The sequence below is a fragment of the Macaca nemestrina genome, chromosome 12 (assembly GCF_043159975.1).
Source record: "Macaca nemestrina isolate mMacNem1 chromosome 12, mMacNem.hap1, whole genome shotgun sequence".
Lineage (NCBI taxonomy): Eukaryota > Metazoa > Chordata > Mammalia > Primates > Cercopithecidae > Macaca > Macaca nemestrina.
Window position 1 is genome coordinate 48,869,267 of NC_092136.1, and position 17,234 is coordinate 48,886,500.

At 43.5% G+C, this 17,234-nt stretch overlaps 1 protein-coding gene across 19 annotated transcripts in view; it reads left to right on the forward strand.

Moving 5' to 3' along the window:
- LOC105486946 (pleckstrin homology domain containing A7) overlaps window positions 1-17,234 on the forward strand; it is a 243,839-nt gene that overhangs the window by 163,145 nt on the left and 63,460 nt on the right. For all 19 annotated transcript variants that reach the window (XM_071075024.1, XM_071075026.1, XM_071075027.1 and 16 more), the window contains one exon: window positions 8,602-8,777. In XM_071075024.1, coding sequence (XP_070931125.1) covers window positions 8,602-8,777 — 176 coding nt within the window. The remainder of the gene's footprint in view (window positions 1-8,601; window positions 8,778-17,234) is intronic.

Consider the following 17,234-nt stretch of genomic DNA (forward strand, 5'->3'; position numbering starts at 1 on the left):
TTGAAAAGCAATTAGAATGAAATTTGGTTTATCTTCTGGATCATAGAAGATTTCCAGGCAGATCCCTTTACCAGTAAAACCCCTTTCCTTCTTGTTCTGTGTCTGTACCATTTGGGCTGCGTGAGGCCATGATAATTAATGGCAGTTTCGCCCTGTAGCACCTGTCAGGTGTGGAGGCTCTTGGAAGGTGTGTTTAGGCTCAAACATAGGAGTCCTGAGGTCTTCTCTGTTGGTGGCCTCCATGGATTTCCTTCACTGCAGGTGTTAAGATCTTGGGTCCCCCAGGGAAGGTAAGGGTGGGGTGGATTGAAGATCTGCTTTACTGGCAGTTGGTGTCCTAGGCAGAGTGGACATCCTAGAGAGCACTGAAGCAAGCAGCCCTTGGTGCCAGTTGCCACAGGGCACAGCCCTCTCTTGGCTGCTTAAGATATGAGGCAGTGTCATACACTTCAAGCTGGAGTAGGGGCTCCTGCTCCCACTATACTTGTTGCTTGGCCATTTCCATGTTGGGGGCACAAGATGAATACTAGACAGTGGGTAGTAAAACAGATTGAACAGAAGTCATGCTTTCCAGCTGTAGATAAAGGATCATGGGAAAGTTCAAGGTAAGATGCCTGTCATTGTCTGGAAGGGTTAAAGGAAAGTGTTGGTCTGCAGCTCGTCCTTCATCTGTGAGGGGCTTGCAAAGTCAGAGTCTCCATCAACATCTTGATCTGGAGCCATGGTGGTGCTGGTGGTTGGAAAGTCAGTCTCATCTTCCTTCTACTTTTCCTTCCTAAGGAGGCATAGAACTGAGCTGATGCTGTGGCTTTACTCATCAACAGGTTTGAGTTGTTCTTCTCTTTCCCTCGAGTGACGCTACTGAGTGTCACTCCAGAATTGCTAGGATTCGTGATCCTGGGATACTGCTCTGTGTCATGTTCATGCGTGGAATACTGTTGCCTTATATCTTTAAAACATGATTTGGGAAGTACTTTTATACATGTGACCTCATTTAATGCTCATGGTGAGGGAAGGATATGAGAGCTTAAGAAACTTGCCCAAAGTCACAAAGCAGGAAGATGACAGAGGCAGACTTGGCCTTGAATTCTATTCTCTTTCAGTTTTCTTATAGGGCTCCCACTTTGTATTATTTTCTCTTCTTCCTAGCTTTTCTTCCATGTCTTATCTTGATCACTTGCTGCACAGACATCACAGGAGGTAGAAGGTGGTTTGAATTGACATTTATTGTATCATTTTAGAAACTTATTCCTGGCTCTGAAAACATTTTGTTCAGTGGCTTTCAGATTCATCCTTTACAGCCTGAAAAATCTTCCTTAGAAAACCCTCCTTTCTAGAGTTGAGCACTGCCCAGTTGGGCAAACAATTGGGATAGTGATGTTGCATATGATGTTTTGGGAACAACATTTGGCATATCCTTAAAGTAACATATCATAGCTATATATATTTTTTTTGTCTTAACACTTCATTGGAGGTGTGAAAGTAGATTCTAGGCAAACATCTTTAATCTGTCTTAGATTTCTTTTCTTTTCTCAACATTTTTCTTAGAAAGACTTTACTGAGAGTGTTCCCTAAATCTTTTGTCTGGGAGACAGAAGGCATCATGTGTTTGGGAGAGGTCTTTGAGGTCCTCAGGATCTGAGAGCAGAGAAAAGCTACTACAGACAGATCTGGTGGTGTTTAGATGGTTCTCCAGAAAGGGCAATGATTTCGTGAGTCTGAAAGAGTTATCTTTTCATTTGGGTTGCAGCATCCTTCTTTTAGGGGCCAGAGGGTAGGCCCTGGGGGCGTGCCGCTCAGGGTCCATATTCTTGGGCGAACCAAGGAATACACAGTGTTTTGTGCCTGGTCTTGATACCTGCCTTTGATGTTGGTCCTTCTCTGTATATAGAGCTGAAGTTCTCAGACTGGTGCTAGGGTACCTTGTCGGAGATAATTCAGAGTATCCACTGTACCTGGCCTACTTTTTAACCTTTAGCTGAAAGGTAACATTTTTTTCAATTAAGAAAGCAGGTCACAATGTGTATCAGCAGTACCTGTGACTTGGTCACCAATAGAAACTATAGATATCTTCATAACACATTACAGCTGTTGCAGGTATCTTGAAATATCATTTATGCTCATCACCATTTTAAAATCAGAATAATTATTACATCTGCCACCAGATCCATTATGCAGTACGTTAGTAAACAAGCACCTGCATCACTAGACCACACATTTAAAAAATATTTTAAGAACTATATTTCAGTATAATAGATTTCCCTTATTTTGCATGCTTAACAGTCTGGAAAAGGTTCATAGTATTTATCAAACTGTTGAAAGTGTCCATGCCATAAAAAATGTTCAGGTCCCAGCTCTAGATTCTGAAGACATGCCAAGAGGCATAGTTTTTCACTTATGTAGTTCTATTTTATAAACTTCTGTTGCACGCTCTGATTGTCTGTTTTCTATAATAAATGCTAGATACAGCAATGAATAGGACAAAATCCTTGCTTTTTTAGGGGTTATATTCTCAAGTTTGCATCAGCATGTGTATTATTATAGAATGAGAAGACACCAAGAAAGAGCTGCCTTTTTTCTCTCTCCTTTCAATTTTGTTCTTTGTATATCTATCAAATTCATCTCCTCCTCTCCACTTTTGCTGTCACTATTCTGTCTTGGCCACTACCGTCCCTCCCCTGGGGAGCACACTATGGAGCAGGACCTAGTGTATAGTAAGTGCTCTGTAAGCATTAGCTGTTGTTGATTCAGCCTTGGAACTCCTCTGCAGCCTACAGTTCATCCTTTATGCTGTTCCTAACTTGCACCCTTGTTCCAGTTGTATTCCCACTGTAAGCCCTTCAGTGGTTCCCCATTGCTTTCAGGATAAAGCCAATCTTTTTTTTTTTTTGAGACAGTTTCGCTCTTGTCACCCAGGCTGGAGTACAATGGCACAATCTTGGCTCACTGCAACCTCCGCCTCCCAGGTTCAGGCAATTCTCCTGCCTTAGCCTTCCGAGTAGCTGGGATTACAGGCACCTGCCACTGTGCCCAGCTAATTTTTTTTTTTTTTTTTTTTTGTATTTTTAGTAGAGATGGGGTTTCACCATGTTGGCCAGACTGGTCTCGAACTCCTGACCTCAGGTGATCCACCAGCCTTGGCCTCCCAAAGTGCTGAGATTACAAGCGTGAGCCACTGTGCCCAGCTGATTAAGCCAATTGTGATTCATGAGGCCCCAGCTTATATCTCCAGCCACACTTTTAGCCACTCCTACCTTATGTCTTTCCTCTAGCCATATACAATTGCCTAAGGCCCCAGGACCTTTCTTGCCTATAGGCCTTTACTTAAACTTCAGCCACAGCCTGGAATGCCCTTTCCCACCTCTTACTTGTCCTTCAGTTCTCTGCTCAAGGTCATCTTGTCTGGGAAGCCTTCTCTGAGCCCTCTGGACAGGTTAAATATCCTTCTTCTCTACTTCCACAGCTTTGTCTCACTGCACTGTAAATGGTTGACTCACCCACCCAGACCTTTCACCGGGAAAACTGGTTCATCAGCTAGTTCTGCTAGTCCCATTCTGTAGACAGAGACCACAGGGAGTGTTCATGTGTAATTGGAATTGTGGCCAATGACAGTGCTTGTACTTCCCAAGATATGGTGGGGTCAGGCTTACTTGTGTTTTGTATTTAGTTCCCTATAAATTTGTGATGGGGAGGGAGGAAGAAGAGTCTTAAAGTTTCCAGAATGCTGTTTCAGCCAACCTCCCTAGGTTGCTCAAGTGACTGCTCCTTCAGTAACATCAGCTGACATCTTTTGAGCCTTACAAATGCCAGGCTGTGCTCTAAGCAGTGTATGTGTCATTTCATCTTCACGTGGCCTTATAAGGTAAATGCTACTTTTACCCATAGTCCCATTTTAAGTATGAGGAAACAAAAGCATGAGGAAGTTGAATAATTTACCCAGGGTTACCCAGTGGGCAAGAGGCAGAGTCTACCTTGGACCTCAGGCTGATTCCAAGAGCCCAAGTTCTTACCCTGTTCACTGTACTGCTTGTAGTCAGCCTAAAGGTTGGACATGAGAATCTCGTTTTCTCTTCTCCCCTCCCCTCCCCTCGATGGAGTCTCGCTCCGTCACCCAGGCTGGAGTGTAGTAGCGTGATCTCCACTCACTGCAACCTCTGCCTCCCAGGTTCAAGAGATTCTCCTCCCTCAGCCTCTTGAGTAGCTGGGGCTACAGGTGCCCACTACCACGCCAGGCTAATTTTTGTATTTTTGGTAGAGACTGGGTTTTACCATGTTGGCCAGGCTGGTCCTGAGCTCAGGTGATCCACCTGCCTCAGCCTCCAAAAGTGCTAGGATTACAGGCATGAGCCACTGCACCCGGCCCCTTTTCTTAATCTCAATAAATGGTCACCACTGCTTCTGCAAGTTGTAAACTCGAGACTCTTATCCTTTATACCTGGTGTTCCCTCTCCTCCCATATCCAGTCCATTACCAAGGCCTGCAGATATTACCTGCAAGTTCTCTCCAGACCCTGTCTGCTCCTCCCCTTTTCTGCCTCCACCACCATCTCTCACCTGTGCTCCTGTAGTAGCCTCCTGACCCATCCCCCCTCACCTGTTTCTGCTGATTCGCACCTCTTCTCTGTACTGCAGCCAGAGTGGTCTTTCCAAACAAAATCTGATCACATCATTCCCCGGTTTAAACCCTTTAATAAGGCTGGGTGCAGTGGCTCAGCACTTTGGGAAGTCAAGGTGGGTGGATCACTTGAGCCCAGGAGTTTGAGACCAGCCAGGGCAACATGGCAAAACCCCATCTCTACATAAAATACAAAAATTAGTCGGGCATGGTGGTGTGCTCCTGTAGTCCAGGATACTCAGGAGCCTGGGGTGGGAGGATTGCTTGAACCAGGGAGGAGAAGGTTGCAGTGAGCCAAGATAGTGCCACTGCACTCCAGCCTGGACAACAGAGCAAGACCTTGTCTCAAAACGAAGCAAAACAAGACAAAACACCCTTTAATAGTTTCTCATTGCTCTTTCATGAAGACAAAACCCTACATGATCTGCAAGGCCCTGGTGGTCTGGCCCTGCCAACTTCGGCAGCGTCCCTCTATGCGGTTTTCCCCTCCATTCCTCTGCGCCAGTCATGCTGGCCTCGTCGTTGAAGATGAACACACTGTGCGCACGTGTCCTTCATGGGGTGCTACCTAGCTCCTCCCTGCTATTACTTAAATGGCTACCTGCTATGTAGAAGGCAGCTGCAATGTCAGTTCCTCAGGGATCAAGCTGGGCTCCCCTGTTATCTTCCTCACAGCATCCTGACCTTGATGACACTTACTACAGCTGTAGTTACTTGTCCATAGTATTTCTCTTCTATATGGCTATAAACTATCATGACCTTGTTTAATGCTGTCCCTCCAACTTTGGTAGGGTGCCTTTCACATAGTAAATACTCAATAAATGATTCATTATTGTTGAACAAGTTCCAGAATGAGCCAGCCAGTTGATGGGCCCTGGGTGCTCCTGTATTTTCCACTGAGGTTTCTCTATTCTAAAGGCTGATGTTGGGGGCTTGAACCATGAGGATTCTGGCTCCTTCACCAGTGCTGTGTCTAGAACTGAGGTCCAAGAGCCAGGAGAGCAACCATATCCTATGGGTGTCATGTCTTTGAAGTAAATTCTTCACTCACATCGTGATTTCCTTTAGGCATAGCTTGTTTTCTATTCAGTTATGCAAAGTTGCTTCATAGGATTATGTTAACTGGAAAGCAAAGAGCAGAGAAAACAGTACCATCTCTGAGTTGACACTAGGGCAGGAGTGAGAAGATTCACATCATCTGGGTCCTAGGCTCAGGACACTTTGGACTGGGGTCACTTGGCCAGATTAAAAGGAAACTCTCTGTACTTCTTGCCTTCACAGTTAATCCATCGAATATGCCCTCACACAGGCAGAATGCAGTTGGAATCTGCTCTTCAGAGTCAACAGCAGCTGGGCACAGCACCTGCTCATTTATTAGTGACCAGGGTTATATTTGCAATCATGTGTAACTCCTTCATAATGGTGGATGTAACTCTCAAGGCTCATTTGCAAATAGACATGCAAACCCATGTCTGCATGTTTGAGGCATGTCCCATGTTGATTTCCTGGACAAGGCTGGCTCCGTGAATTTTTGTACAGCAGGGATCTACTGTCTTTATTGTACCTTAGAGGGCTCCCCATGCTTGTGTGTAGTGGGATAGGCACCTGTCCCAGAATCCTCTATAGCTGGGCACAAAAGTCTGGGAGAGTGTGTCAGAGATCTTGTGGGATCATTATCCAAGGGATATTTTCCAAGAATTTCTGCTGATTTTCAGTAAGACATGCACAGGTTCCTTCTTATTCTGTTCTTTTTTTTTTTTTTTTTCCTTTGAGACAGAGTCTTACTCTGTCACCCAGGCTGGAGTGCAATGGCTCAATCTCAACTCACTGCAACCTCCACCTCCTGGGTCCAAGCAATTTTCATGCCTCAGCCTCCTGAGTAGGTGAGATTACAGGCATGCGCCACTGTGCCCAGGAATTTTTTTTTTCATTTTTAATAGAGACGAGGTTTCAACATGTTGCCCAGGCTGGTCTTGAACTCCTGACTTCAGGTAATCTACCTGCCTTGGCTTCCCAAAGTGCTGGGATTACAGGTGTGAGCCACTGCACCCTGCCTTATTCTGTTCTTATTGGCATATTTCCACCTTGCTTAAAATAGAAGGAATCCTTCCTGTGATAGTGAATACCTTATACATGCAAAGGAGGGATATCAGGTTTGCTTCAGCCACTATAGGGATCCTTGGCTGCAGGCCAAGTTTGCCTAGACTCCCTTGGCACTGAGCTGGATGGACTCAGATATGTAAATGTCAGAAGCAGGCCCATATTTACTATGCATTTTAGATCTGGATTTTAAGAGGGCAGGGAGGAGAAGTAAATGCTGAAGGTTCATTTGAGAGGTTTTCATCTATGACCATTAGTGATTCCAGAAGCATGTCATTGTCCAGTTTTTCATTCGTTCTCATTTTGTTTTCTCTGCCTGGTCCTTGCATGGGGTTTGCCTTTCATGCTGGATTCAGAGTATCGAACCAGTTATCTGTGTAATCACCCTCACTTCTGGATAGTACCTGGGAGCAATATACAGAGAAGCCTAGACTTGGAGTCAGACCTGGGTTCTAACGCTTCGTTCTTTCAACAAATGTTTATTGAGCATCTACTATGTGTCAGGCACTGTTCCAGGGGATATAGTAGTGAACAAAATAGCAAAGTTTCTACTCTCATGTAGCTTATATTTATAGAGGAAGGAGACAGATGATAAGCAGGTACTAAGTGTGTAAAATAAATAGCATCAGGTAATGGTAAGTGCTGTGAAGAATCTGTTACCAGGTGTGGAAATCTGGGAAAGTTACTTAACATCTCAGAGGTTCATTTGCTACATCTGTAAAACAGAGATTCTGTCTCCACCTCTCAAGGCTGTTAAGAGTTACAATGATATTAAATTGTGGAAGTACCTAGGACACACACAGTAGGTACTCAGGAAATCTTCCTCTTTTCACATCATCTTCTTATGTAGATTTGGTGAGATTGTTCCTTGCAAACTTAAAAGATGGCTCTCTGGTTTATCAGAGCACAAGGGGAAAAACTGGTATTGTCTCTGATTTGCAAATCTTCCCAGTCATTTTTCAGTGGTCGTTCTGAGTACCTATTTTCGAGATTTTTGTTTGTTTGTTTGTTTGCAAGGATACATGTGAAAGCACCTTGAGGCAGAAGGACAGAGTAGGTTTGCAAGAATATTTAGTTAACTGTTGGTCATCTCTGTCCACCTCTGTAATGCCTCTCTTTTGAGAGCTTGTTTGGAGGTTCTAGCAGGGGACTGCAGCTACTTGTATACCCTTGACTGAAGACCAGTCCTCCTCTATCGTGGATGGTCTTCCTCTTCGACTGAGTGTGCAGCTTCAGGAGGGATGCATATGGAGCAGTGAGGGAGGAAGGGGATACCCGCTTAGCCAGCTGGATTAGCCAAATCAATCCTGGTGATCAATGGGGTGACAGATGTCACAGCCAGATTGCCCTCACATCCTGTAGTGCCTCTTTTCGAGAGACAGAACAGCAGCTTCTTTCAGGAGCACACATCACACTTGATGCCTAAGCAGTGAAGCACAGTGAACATCCACATCAAGCCACCTGCTGTTGCAGCCAGTTTTGAGTCAATTCTTGTCTGATTATAGCCAAAGCAGGAATCTCAGGCTTCAGCAAAAACAAAACAGGGATTCCCAAGAGTCTGCCTCTATGAAATGAGGGTTTTCTGAAAAGCCTGTTTCTCACATAAGCCTTGACTTTGTGCACACTCCCAACCCACAAAGCAGGAGTAAGATAAGTAGGAAACAGTTACAGCTACAGGGCTTTTACTGTGGGGAGCAGACAGCTATCACGGCCTGGCTGCACTAAGAAAGAGAAATCTAGCCTATGATGTTTTCTAGGAGTGGAAACAAGTTGGGTGGTGCTTGGACTTTTAGTCTGGAAGGGCCATAGTGCCTCCTTGCTTCTGCTCCTATAAAGGAAATGTGTGATAACCTCCCTCTGACCTGCATTTCTGTCTTCATGCTACAGGCTGTGCACACAGGGATGCGAGCGCTCATCTATAACAGCTCCACGGCGGGCTCTCAGGCCGAGCAGTCGGGCATGAGGACCTACTACTTCAGTGCCGACACCCAGGAGGACATGAATGCTTGGGTCAGGGCCATGAACCAGGCTGCACAGGTGCTGTCTCGATCATCACTGAAGAGGTTAGTCCTGATGGAGGGTCCCTGCCACAGCACCTCCTACACTAGGATTGGGACCCAGATAGGTCCTCTTGGGTGCCTGAGATTCCATTTGCTCACTTGTATTAAGCATTACCCTCTCTTTATAAACTTTCTTCATTAAACAAAAACACTAAGGCCTGGAAGGGTGAAATGACTGCCTGGGATCCACAGCCATGGAAACTGGCATGTGTGTGCTTCTCGGTTTTTCTTCTCTTATGTATGAAGGGACAACCTTGGGGCACCAGGTGGGAAGAGGACAGTCAAGAAAGGTCTTGCAAACTGAAAATCTGCTACAGACTAACTGCCATGTTGCTGGGACCTGAGCTGGGAGTGATCTTCCAGTTGCGCTCTCTCTGAAATAGTTCAACCAAGCATATAATCAGAGATCTTGAAATTCCTGAGCCTATTGGCTGTAGGTGATTCCCTGAGAGAAAACAAGAGGAATATGAGTGAAGTCAAGGGCTCAGAGAGAGAGATCAGAGTGGCCCTGAAAAAGTCTGGGTATACCTTTATCTGGCCTTCATCTCACATTGGGCCCATTCCTTCCTATCCTGACACTTTGCTCTTTGACAGTGTTCTTTGAGTGAGGCCTCAGAACTGAAGCGTATTCTCTTGCAACCTAAGGGTGGAACTTTTTAGTGACTGAAAATGGATTGCACTGGTATGTTTAGCTTGTGAATCTTTCTACCTCACATATGTGTGGTTTTCGGAATTCGTGGTACTTCCTAGCTTTATGATCTCTTTCATGCAGCATACAGACCTCATGAAATATAAATAGAGGTATAAATAGTGACCTCCATCAAGAGGCCAGGGTATGATCAGGCTCTTCCCTCTGAAGCTCCCATAGCACTTCAGTCTGAGCATTTTTCACACTGTTTTTGTTTCCCCCTTCTGTCTAATTTTCAGTATCCTAGGCTTAAAGCAGAGATCATCTTTATATCTTGGTTTTGTTTTGTTTTGTTTTGTTTTGAGACGGAGTCTCGCTTTTGTCGCCCAAGCTGGAGCGCAATGGCACGATCTTGGCTCACTGTAACCTCTGCCTCCTGGGTTAAAGCGATTCTCCTGCCTTGGCCTCCTGAGTAGCTGGGATTACAAGTGCCCACCACCGTGCCCAGCCAATTTTTTGTATTTAGTAGAGACGGGGTTTCACCATGTTGGCCAGGCTGGTCTTGAACTCCTGACTTCAAGTGATCCACCCACCTCGGTCTTCCAAAGTGCTCGGATTACAGATGTGAGTCACCATGCCCGGCCTGTCTTTATATCTCAATGCACAACATCTGACACACAGTAAGCTCTCAAATGTCTTTGAGTGAGTGAGTTGAGTGAGTGAGAGATTAGACGAATGAATGAATGAAGATACTGAACAGGACAGGACCAAAGACTGCCCTAGGAGCTTCCACATGGGCCCTGAATCAGTAACAGTCAATTTTGGCTCTACTTTCTAGCATTGTCATCCAGCCTGCATTTTTCTGTTGTTTCCATACTAATGATCTGAAAGGCTCTGCCTGAGCCTGCAGGGCTCAGCTCACAGTGTGGTTGGCATCTCCCTTCTCACCGAAGGAGAAGGAAACTGGCTAGATTTGACACATCTTACTCGTAGTGCACAAGCTAGTCTCCAACAGTCACTGTTTCCTGGTCTTTATTCTTCATTCTTTTAATATACATATATGTTTACAGTATATGTGTATAGTCATTCCTTGGTATCCATGGAGGACTGGTGCCAGGAAACCCCACAGATACCAGAATACTCAGAGTCCCTTATATAAAATAGTGTATTTGCATATAACCTCCGCACATGCTTTAAATCATTTCTACATTGCAAGATTACATATAATACCTAATACAATGTAAATGCTATGTAAATAGTTGTTATACTGTATTGTTTAGGAAATAATGACAAGAAAATAAGTCTGCATGTGTTCACTACAGACACAACCATCCTTTTTTTCCCGTCTAAATATTTTTAATTTGTGGTTGGTTGAATCCATGGATATGAAACCCTGGATACAGAAGGCCGACTATGTGTATATATATATGTGCGTGTGTATATATATGTATACATATAGTTAAGTACATACAAATTTTTAAATGTATATTAATTGTATATTTAACTATATAATGAATGAAAACATTCTCAGTATAAAAATGCAAAAACTAAAGACAAAGATATCCCAAATCACCTTCCGAAGGTAATCTCTATAATCAGGTTAATTGACTTTTAAACTATTTTCTATGCATTTATATACGTATATGCACTTATATGTAAGTTTCTCTTGTGCTTTTTTTTTTTAATTCTTTTTTTAAAATTTATTTATTATAATTATACTTTAAGTTCTAGGGTACATGTGCATAACGTGCAGGTTTGTTACATATGTATACTTGTGCCATGTTGGTGTGCTGCACCCATCAACTCGTCAGCACCCATCAACTCGTCATTTACATCAGGTATAACTCCCAATGCAATCCCTCCCCCCTCCCCCCTCCCCATGATAGGCCCCGGTGTGTGATGTTCCCCTTCCTGAGTCCAAGTGATCTCATTGTTCAGTTCCCACCTATGAGTGAGAACATGCGGTGTTTGGTTTTCTGTTCTTGCGATAGTTTGCTAAGAATGATGGTTTCCAGCTGCATCCATGTCCCTACAAAGGACACAAACTCATCCTTTTTTATGGCTGCATAGTATTCCATGGTGTATATGTGCCACATTCTCTTAATCCAGTCTGTCACTGATGGACATTTGGGTTGATTCCAAGTCTTTGCTATTGTGAATAGTGCCGCAATAAACATACGTGTGCATGTGTCTTTATAGCAGCATAATTTATAATCCTTTGGGTATATACCCAGTAATGGGATGGCTGGGTCATATGGTACATCTAGTTCTAGATCCTTGAGGAATCGCCATACTGTTTTCCATAATGGTTGAACTAGTTTACAATCCCACCAACAGTGTAAAAGTGTTCCTATTTCTCCACATCCTCTCCAGCACCTGTTGTTTCCTGACTTTTTAATGATTGCCATTCTAACTGGTGTGAGATGGTATCTCATTGTGGTTTTGATTTGCATTTCTCTGATGGCCAGTGATGATGAGCATTTTTTCATGTGTCTGTTGGCTGTATGAATGTCTTCTTTTGAGAAATGTCTGTTCATATCCTTTGCCCACTTTTTGATGGGGTTGTTTGTTTTTTTCTTGTAAATTTGTTTGAGTTCTTTGTAGGTTCTGGATATTAGCCCTTTGTCAGATGAGCAGATTGCAAAAATTTTCTCCCATTCTGTAGGTTGCCTGTTCACTCTGATGGTAGTTTCTTTTGCTGTGCAGAAGCTCTTTAGTTTAATTAGATCCCATTTGTCAATTTTGGCTTTTGCTGCCATTGCTTTTGGTGTTTTAGACATGAAGTCTTTCCCCATGCCTATGTCCTGAATGGTACTACCTAGGTTTTCCTCTAGGATTTTTATGGTATTAGGTCTAACATTTAAGTCTCTAATCCATCTTGAATTAATTTTCGTATAAGGAGTAAGGAAAGGATCCAGTTTCAGCTTTCTACTTATGGCTAGCCAATTTTCCCAGCACCATTTATTAAATAGGGAATCCTTTCCCCATTTCTTGTTTCTCTCAGGTTTGTCAAAGATCAGATGGCTGTAGATGTGTGGTATTATTTCTGAGGACTCTGTTCTGTTCCATTGGTCTATATCTCTGTTTTGCTACCAGTACCATGCTGTTTTGGTGACTGTAGCCTTGTAGTATAGTTTGAAGTCAGGTAGCGTGATGCCTCCAGCTTTGTTCTTTTGACTTAGGATTGTCTTGGAGATGCGGGCTCTTTTGTGGTTCCATATGAACTTTAAAGCAGTTTTTTCCAATTCTGTGAAGAAACTCATTGGTAGCTTGATGGGGATGGCATTGAATCTATAAATTACCTTGGGCAGTATGGCCATTTTCACGATATTGATTCTTCCTATCCATGAGCATGGTATGTTCTTCCATTTGTTTGTGTCCTCTTTTATTTCACTGAGCAGTGGTTTGTAGTTCTCCTTGAAGAGGTCCTTTACATCCCTTGTAAGTTGGATTCCTAGGTATTTGATTCTCTTTGAGGCAATTGTGAATGGAAGTTCATTCCTGATTTGGCTCTCTGTTTGTCTGTTACTGGTGTATAAGAATGCTTGTGATTTTTGCACATTAATTTTGTATCCTGAGACTTTGCTGAAGTTGCTTATCAGCTTAAGGAGATTTTGGGCTGAGACAATGGGGTTTTCTAAATATACAATCATGTCATCTGCAAACAGGGACAGTTTGACTTCTTGTTTTCCTAACTGAATACCCTTGATTTCTTTCTCTTGCCTAATTGCCCTAGCCAGAACTTCCAACACTATGTTGAATAGGAGTGGTGAGAGAGGGCATCCCTGTCTTGTGCCAGTTTTCAAAGGGAATTTTTCCAGTTTTTGCCCATTCAGTATGATATTGGCTGTGGGTTTGTCATAAATAGCTCTTATTATTTTGAGGTACGTTCCATCAATACCGAATTTATTGAGCGTTTTTAGCATGAAGGGCTGTTGAATTTTGTCAAAAGCCTTTTCTGCATCTATTGAGATAATCATGTGGTTCTTGTCTTTGGTTCTGTTTATATGCTGGATTATGTTTATTGATTTGCGAATGTTGAACCAGCCTTGCATCCCAGGGATGAAGCCCACTTGATCATGGTGGATAAGCTTTTTGATGTGTTGCTGAATCCGGTTTGCCAGTATTTTATTGAGGATTTTTGCATCGATGTTCATCAGGGATATTGGTCTAAAATTCTCTTTTTTTGTTGTGTCTCTGCCAGGCTTTGGTATCAGGATGATGTTGGCTTCATAAAATGAGTTAGGGAGGATTCCCTCTTTTTCTATTGATTGGAATAGTTTCAGAAGGAATGGTACCAACTCCTCCTTGTACCTCTGGTAGAATTCAGCTGTGAATCCATCTGGTCCTGGACTTTTTTTGGTTGGTAGGCTATTAATTGTTGCCTCAATTTCAGAGCCTGCTATTGGTCTATTCAGGGATTCAACTTCTTCCTGGTTTAGTCTTGGAAGAGTGTAAGTGTCCAGGAAATTATCCATTTCTTCTAGATTTTCCAGTTTATTTGCGTAGAGGTGTTTATAGTATTCTCTGATGGTAGTTTGTATTTCTGTGGGGTCGGTGGTGATATCCCCTTTATCATTTTTAATTGCGTCGATTTGATTCTTCTCTCTTTTCTTCTTTATTAGTCTTGCTAGTGGTCTGTCAATTTTGTTGATCTTTTCAAAAAAACCAACTCCTGGATTCATTGATTTTTTGGAGAGTTTTTTGTGTCTCTATCTCCTTCAGTTCTGCTCTGATCTTAGTTATTTCTTGCCTTCTGCTAGCTTTCGAATGTGTTTGCTCTTGCTTCTCTAGTTCTTTTAATTGCGATGTTAGAGTGTCAATTTTAGATCTTTCCTGCTTTCTCTTGTGGGCATTTAGTGTTATAAATTTCCCTCTACACACTGCTTTAAATGTGTCCCAGAGATTCTGGTATGTTGTATCTTTGTTCTCATTGGTTTCAAAGAACATCTTTATTTCTGCCTTCATTTCGTTATGTACCCAGTAGTCATTCAGGAGCAGGTTGTTCAGTTTCCATGTAGTTGAGCGGTTTTGATTGAGTTTCTTAGTCCTGAGTTCTAGTTTGATTGCACTGTGGTCTGAGAGACAGTTTGTTATAATTTCTGTTCTTGTACGTTTGCTGAGGAGTGCTTTACTTCCAATTACGTGGTCGATTTTGGAGTAAGTACGATGTGGTGCTGAGAAGAATGTATATTCTGTTGATTTGGGGTGGAGAGTTCTATAGATGTCTATTAGGTCTGCTTGCTGCAGAGATGAGTTCAATTTCTGGATATCCTTGTTAACTTTCTGTCTCGTTGATCTGTCTAATGTTGACAGTGGAGTGTTGAAGTCTCCCATTATTATTGTATGGGAGTCTAAGTCTCTTTGTAAGTCTCTAAGGACTTGCTTTATGAATCTGGGTGCTCCTGTATTGGGTGCATATATATTTAGGACAGTTAGCTCTTCCCGTTGAATTGATCCCTTTACCATTATGTAATGGCCTTCTTTGTCTCTTTTGATCTTTGATGGTTTAAAGTCTGTTTTATCAGAGACTAGTATTGCAACCCCTGCTTTTTTTTGTTCTCCATTTGCTTGGTACATCTTCCTCCATCCCTTTATTTTGAGCCTATGTATGTCTCTGCGTGTGAGATGGGTCTCCTGAATACAGCAGACTGATGGGTCTTGACTCTTTATCCAGTTTGCCAGTCTATGTCTTTTAATTGGAGCATTTAGTCCATTTACATTTAAGGTTAAGATTGTTATGTGTGAACTTGATCCTACCATTATGATATTAACTGGTTATTTTGCTCGTTAGTTGATGCAGTTTCTTCCTAGCCTCGATGGTCTTTACATTTTGGCATGTTTTTGCAATGGCTGGTACCGGTTGTTCCTTTCCATGTTGAGTGCTTCCTTCAGGGTCTCTTGTAAGGCAGGCCTAGTGGTGACAAAATCTCTAAGCATTTGCTTATCTGTAAAGGATTTTATTTCTCCTTCACTTATGAAACTTAGTTTGGCTGGATATGAAATTCTGGGTTTAAAATTCTTTTCTTTAAGAATGTTGAATATTGGCCCCCACTCTCTTCTGGCTTGGAGAGTTTCTGCCGAGAGATCTGCTGTTAGTCTGATGGGCTTCCCTTTGTGGGTAACCCGACCTTTCTCTCTGGCTGCCCTTAAGATTTTTTCCTTCATTTCAACTTTGGTGAATCTGGCAATTATGTGTCTTGGAGTTGCTCTTCTCGAGGAGTATCTTTGTGGCGTTCTCTGTATTTCCTGGATTTGAATGTTGGCCTGCCCTACTAGGTTGGGGAAGTTCTCCTGGATGATATCCTGAAGAGTGTTTTCCAACTTGGTTCCATTTTCCCCCTCACTTTCAGGCACCCCAATCAGACGTAGATTTGGTCTTTTTACATAATCCCATACTTCTTGCAGGCTTTCTTCATTTCTTTTTCTTCTTTTTTCTTTTGGTTTCTCTTCTCGCTTCATTTCATTCATTTGATCCTCAATTGCAGATACTCTTTCTTCCAGTTGATCGAGTCGGTTACTGAAGCTTGTGCATTTGTCACGTATTTCTCGTGTCATGGTTTTCATCTCTTTCATTTCGTTTAGGACCTTCTCTGCATTAATTACTCTAGCCATCAATTCTTCCACTTTTTTTTCAAGATTTTTAGTTTCTTTGCGCTGGGTACATAATTCCTCCTTTAGCTCTGAGAAGTTTGATGGACTGAAGCCTTCTTCTCTCATCTCGTCAAAGTCATTCTCCGTCCAGCTTTGATCCGTTGCTGGCGACGAGCTGCGCTCCTTTGCCGGGGGAGATGCGCTCTTATTTTTTGAATTTCCAGCTTTTCTGCCCTGCTTTTTCCCCATCTTTGTGGTTTTATCTGCCTCTGGTCTTTGATGATGGTGATGTACTGATGGGGTTTTGGTGTAGGTGTCCTTCCTGTTTGATAGTTTTCCTTCTAACAGTCAGGACCCTCAGCTGTAGGTCTGTTGGAGATTGTTTGAGGTCCACTCCAGACCCTGTTTGCCTGGGTATCAGAAGCAGAGGCTGCAGAAGATAGAATATTTCTGAACAGCGAGTGTAGCTGTCTGATTCTTGCTTTGGAAGCTTCCTCTCAGGGGTGTACTCCACCCTGTGAGGTGTGGGGTGTCAGACTGCCCCTAGTGGGGGATGTCTCCCAGTTAGGCTACTCAGGGGTCAGGGACCCACTTGAGCAGGGAGTCTGTCCCTTCTCAGATCTCAGCCTCCGTGTTGGGAGATCCACTGCTCTCTTCAAAGCTGTCAGACAGAGTCGTTTGCGTCTGCAGAGGTTTCTGCTGTTTTTGTTATTTTTACTGTGCCCTGTCCCCAGAGGTGGAGTCTACAGAGACAGGCAGGTTTCCTTGAGCTGCTGTGAGCTCCACCCAGTTCGAGCTTCCCAACAGCTTTGTTTACCTACTTAAGCCTCAGTAATGGCGGGCGCCCCTCCCCCAGCCTCGTTGCTGCCTTGCCCCGATATCACAGACTGTTGTGCTAGCAATGAGGGAGGCTCCCTGGGCGTGGGACCCTCCCGGCCAGGTGTGGGATATGATCTCCTGGTGTGCCTGTTTGCTTTAAGCGCAGTATTGGGGTGGGAGTTACCCGATTTTCCAGGTGTTGTGTGTCTCAGTTCCCCTGGCTAGGAAAAGGGATTCCCTTCCCCCTTGCGCTTCCCAGGTGAGGCAATGCCTCGCCCTGCTTCTGCTCTCGTTGGTCGGGCTGCAGCAGCTGACCAGCACCGATCTTCCGGCACTCCCCAGTGAGATGAACCCAGTACCTCAGTTGAAAATGCAGAAATCACCAGTCTTCTGTGTCGCTCGCCCTGGGAGTTGGAGAC